We start from the raw sequence: 5216 nt of genomic DNA, 5'->3' as shown, positions 1-5216 counted from the left end.
ACCCCACTCCAAAAACTCTATCCCTTATGTGGTAGATATAAACAGTTGAATCATTATTAAGCCATAAAAAGGAAATCCTGCCATTTATAACAATGCAGATGGAACTTGAGGGCTAAGTGAAATAAGTCAGATAGAGAAAGATAAATACTACATGATCTCACTTTTTCATGGAATCTAAAAAAAATTGAACACATAGATACAGAGAACAAATTAGTGGTTGCCAGAGGTGGAGGAAGTGGGATACATGGGTGAAGGTAGTCAAAAGGTACAAATTCCCAATTATAAGATAAGTGAGTCCTTATTATGGATTACAGCCTAATGGGGATGTAATGTACAGCATGGTGACTTAGTTAACAATGTTATATATTGGAAAGATGCTAAGAGAGTAGATCTTAAAAGTTCTCAAAACAAGAAAAAAATTATAAGTATGTGTGGTGATGGATGTTAACTAAACTTATTGTGGTGATCACTTCTCAGTATTACATATATTAAATCATTATGGTGTACACTTCAAACTAATTAAATGTTATATGTCCGTTGTATCTCAATTTTTCTTATAAAAGAACTCCATCCCCTTCTCTACTCACTTTACTTCTGCTCCTCTTCAGCAGATCCGATTTTGAAAAAGAACTATAGGAAAGAGAAAAAAAGGAATACACTCTTTAGAATTGTTTGCCCTAATTGTGAATCTCACTGAGTAAGCTCATTGTTGGTCTAACTCCATGCAAATGAATTGATTGTGAACCTTCTCAACCCCTGTCATTGGTAACAGCAAGTGCAGGCCTCACGCTCTTGATTGTTTGGTTTCAAAATCCAAAGCTGTTCTTTTGACTTTGTCACTAAACCAGATATTGGCAAACGTCTGCCCTTTTATGGAAGTACCAGCCTCCAGCTAAGAAGTCTCCTAGGCTAACACGTGAGCTCTCAATAGATTGTTGTTAACATCTCCAGTGAGCATTTGAAAATATCCTGGAAATGCCTTGACAATGAGTTTAGATGGTTTAATTTCCATTTAAGCCGGTAGGCAGGGGTTGGCATGCTGTTTGAAGTTTGCGTGGGGAAGTATTCCAGGTATGTTTAAATTGTCAGTTATTGCTTATTCTGTTGTGCCTTCAAAGAATGTTTTTGTTAAGGTCAAGGGATTTGACTGACTTCTTTCTCCTTCACTGAAGAGAATAGTGGAAAACTACTTTCTCCAGATTTGAAAAGAAATTGGTCACAGGGTTTTGTTTTGTTTTGTTATGTTTTTGTTTTTGCACTCTTGGTGTGGAGAAGATAGGCCTCTCCACTGGTAGAAATGAGAAAAGAGAGGCTCTGATGGAAGGGCAGGCCCAGGGGAGGGGCTTCACTGTGGGCTGGGAAGGCAGGCAGAGCCAGGAGGGACCCATTAGAACAAGTTCTCATTGGGGGCAGCTAGTTGGGGAGATAGTTAAAGGTCATTTGGGTGATCCGGAGATTTGAGAACAAATGACTACCAACCATGATTCAGGGTAAGCTAAAAATAAACTATATCTCTTGTTTAGGATGCTTTGCCATTCCCCAGTGTTTTCACACATGTTTATTTAATCCTAGCTTTTCAGCCTTTCCTGCTAGGGAGAATGAGGCAGGGAGCTGTGTCTTTTCTAAGGTTACTAACTTGTAGTAAACGCTGACCTACAAGTGGTGAGCACTTATAATCAAATTTAGGGGAGGAGACCATGGTTACAATAGATTAAAAACAGCCAGGAATTAGTGAAGAAGGTTCTGAATGGTACCTATTTTTTAAAGTTAAATTTTGATTGATAATAGCTAACTTTATTGACCACTTACTCTGTACCAGGCATTTGGCTATGTATTTGACATATATGATTTCATTAATCTTCACAGTCTTATTAAGTAGATAGAGATTGGCTTTAATTGCGATATTACAGATGAGAAAAAGAAGGCATAAAGAGGTTGCATGCAATTAGTCACACAATTAGTAAATGGAGGAGTCAAAATGAGGAAGAAAACTGCTGAATCCCTGACCTTAAGCCTTCCCATCTCTGCCTCAGTACAGGTCCTTTGCTAGGACCATCGTTAAGTGCAAGATTTAATTATAGTGATCAACTTTAGTTCTAAAGTAGTTATGTTTTGTAACACTGTAGTAACTTCATGGTTATGATTCAGATCTTAGATTAACACATGAATGGTGTTGTAGAACATGTGATGGGCAACATGATGTGATTTTTAAAAAGCATAAACCAAGAAGCCCAAGAACTGAGGGTGAGACTTGCTTCCAATATCAGTAAGTTTGATGACATGGGCAAATCCTTTAGCCTCTCTGGGTTTCACTTTCTTTATCTGAAGTTTGACTGAGTTGTACCAGATGAGAACCTACTCTCATCTGGTGATAGCATACTCAAATTGTAGGAAAAGGTAACTGAAACTGCCACCTATAGTGTTCTAAGTGACATTCAACAAAATGGATACTGAAGATTAATGGTCCAATAATACGGATTTATTATTTTTAAGTCAGCTTATTTTATTTCTAACTAGTACAGTTAAATGAATTATACAAAATATGGACAAAAATCAATTTGAATAAGACTCAAAGATTTAAAATGAAAAAAAGAAAGTCGTATTTCCCCCTGCCCAGTCCCACTGTCCAGATATAACCACTGTTAAGTTTTCTCTTTTCAGAAATTAGCCATACATATACAACTATATAATACATTTTTGAACTTATAAGTTTAAAGACTCAACTAGTTTCTTTAAATTATCTTAATTACAAAAACAGTATGTGACTATAAGCATCTTGTAAAAAATATTCAACAAAACCTGTTTTTAAAAAATGTGACTTTAAATTTATGCATATTGAATTTTATTTTCTTCCACTCAAGAATAAATAAGGTACTCTCCTGAAGAATATATTCGAATTGAGAAAATATAACTGTCAACATTATGGAAGCATCAGAATATTAAAATAAGCTTTCATTTTTTGTTTTAGATCTTTTAAAAAAATGACAACAAAAGTCGGGTAAGGCTTTCTTGCTTCAAAGTACACTCACACAATGATTCTAGTTTTGAGATCCAGAATACTTCTCTGTTTCTCTCTAAATGAGTTTTGACTGTTTTAAGAAGTGTTACATTTTTAAAGGCCTCTGAAGAGAGTTTCCTATATCTTTCTTTTTTGTTTGTCTTTCGTATAGTTGGTGAGATTTTGTTATATAATTATGTGATTCTTTTGTTTTCCAAAGTGAATTTTAAAAAGAAGTATTAGGGGTTTTCCTAAAGTAGCTGCAATGTTTCACTCTGTATTGTTACTCCGTATCTCATTGTAGATCAGCAACTCTTCCCAGAATGGCCAAGTGAATTAAACTGTATGATTTGGGGCCACGTGATTTTGATTCCATTCTACATGATAAACAAAATACATGGTTCCAGGGTTAGCTTCCTCCACATGACCCAGTTTGTCGGTGCCGTACAGCCACAAGGGTCCCTTCTTCCTGAGCTCTGCTACAGCCACAAGGGTCCCTTCTTCCTGAGCTCTGCTTAGCAAATAATTAATGATTCCGTTAATTTTCACATCAGGGAATCAAGTCTTGGTGAGGGAGGTGGAATCCATATCATGTGTCTATACAGTCAAGAGCCAGTTGAAGATATTTTTGATACAACCTGTCCAAGAGGAGACCTAGCAGCTTCTCTGCTGGAGCTGCCTCAGATAGAGTGCCCAGCTGCAGCGTAGGTGTACTGACTGCCCAGACTCTGGCCCTGCAAACATCAGGAGAGCTTGTTCAAACATATGCTGGTGGGCCTTACCCCCAAAGTTTCTTATGCAGTAGGTCTAGGGTGGGGCCCAAGAATATGCAAGTTCTTAGGTGATGCTGCTGCTATTGATCCAAGGTGCACACTTGGAGAAACACTAGCCTAGCACCTTCAGAAACCATTGCAAGAGAAGAATGGATGACTGGTTTGGCAGAATTAATGTTCTGGCTTTGGCTACTGAGTACACACAGCTACCTCTGAATTTCAGCTCCCAAAGGCTGGGGGAGTTAACTTATGCTCCGAATGAGTAGAATGTGTGTATTTATTTTATTCATTCACTGGGATAGTGGACCTTTAAGCACTTGATGCAAAATAATGTCCACATGTGCTTGGAATTATAAGTCTTTCTTCTCTCTATTATTGTTTTGTTTTTCAGATTCTTAAAAAGACTAGTATGATTAGTTATATCCTGCCCATTTAACCACTTTCCACATTTCACTTTTAAAATGAAATCATCCTTGCATTTAACTAATGGAAAGTTCTTCAACTTGCCAAGCAAGGTTCCACTGTCCCTGAAATAAATTTTCCAAAGAACTGGAAACACTATGCAGCTTTTATACAAGCAACAGAATGGAAATGTTCAAATTTATGTTATTCTGATACATATTTTCCATGGTTTGATATTTAAGTAATATCTATTATATTGTATCTGAAGACATTCATTTGATTCTGTAAGACAAGCAATTGCATTTAGGATTTCTTTTTCAACTTACTTTTAACCTCCTCAAATATTATTTACGTTTATTTTGTTTATAACTATTTAAAATAATTGATATCATCATCATCAACTTATATTAATGAGTGGTCATTATGTATCAATCATCGCTAAGCGATTTACAGATCTGATTTATCACAGCAACCTTTAAGAAAGACAGTTATCATTTTCTCTGTTCTACAGATGCTTAAACTGAGAATGATAAGGGATTAAATAATTGGTCCAAGGTCCCTGGCTGGAAAGTGGCAGAACAGTAACTCAGATGCAGGGTAATTTCAGAGCCTAAGTGCTTTCCCACTGTGCTATCACCCTTATTAAAACATACTTATTAAAGAGCGTTCTGTGCTTGGTATTATTAAATATTGGCCCTGCTCCTGAGAGCATTCAGTCTAAAATAGTGTACCTTATTGAGCAGACAGTAAAGGCATAACAGCTGAGCAAGCACTGAAAAAGTTACAAATCGAATATAATATGGAAATATTTACTCTGCACAAAAAAGAAGTTTTATGAAAGGAAAGTGATGTTTATGTAGGTTAGGGTGAAGAATGTGTAATTTGTCTTTCTGTTAAAATTAGGGTGGATCTTAGGGAAGAATGTTTCAGGAGCTCCCTAATACTGAAACGTGAGGTCTTGGTAAAAATTGGGTTGACAGGGTTTGTTGCATATGGAATTTATTTTCACAGAAGATTTTGTTGTAGGAGTTGAGTAAATTTTC

At 36.3% G+C, this 5216-nt stretch overlaps 1 protein-coding gene across 3 annotated transcripts in view; it reads left to right on the top strand.

Annotated features, from left to right (window-relative positions):
• The window catches only part of SAMD4A (sterile alpha motif domain containing 4A), a 209075-nt gene that overhangs the window by 71464 nt on the left and 132395 nt on the right, over positions 1-5216 (top strand). The window contains exon 1 of one of the 3 annotated variants that reach the window (XM_023527235.1): positions 1466-1490. The exons of the other annotated variants lie outside the window; for them this stretch is intronic. Within the exon in view, the coding sequence (XP_023383003.1) occupies positions 1481-1490 (10 nt within the window). The 5' untranslated portion in view covers positions 1466-1480. Of the gene's footprint in view, positions 1-1465; positions 1491-5216 lie in introns of those variants that run through there. 3 annotated transcript variants of the gene reach the window in all.

Source organism: Pteropus vampyrus, unplaced genomic scaffold (assembly GCF_000151845.1).
Source record: "Pteropus vampyrus isolate Shadow unplaced genomic scaffold, Pvam_2.0 Scaffold15, whole genome shotgun sequence".
Classification (NCBI taxonomy): Eukaryota; Metazoa; Chordata; class Mammalia; order Chiroptera; family Pteropodidae; genus Pteropus; species Pteropus vampyrus.
Note: the sequence above shows the minus strand (reverse complement) of the source record. Positions and strands in the feature narration are given on the sequence as shown.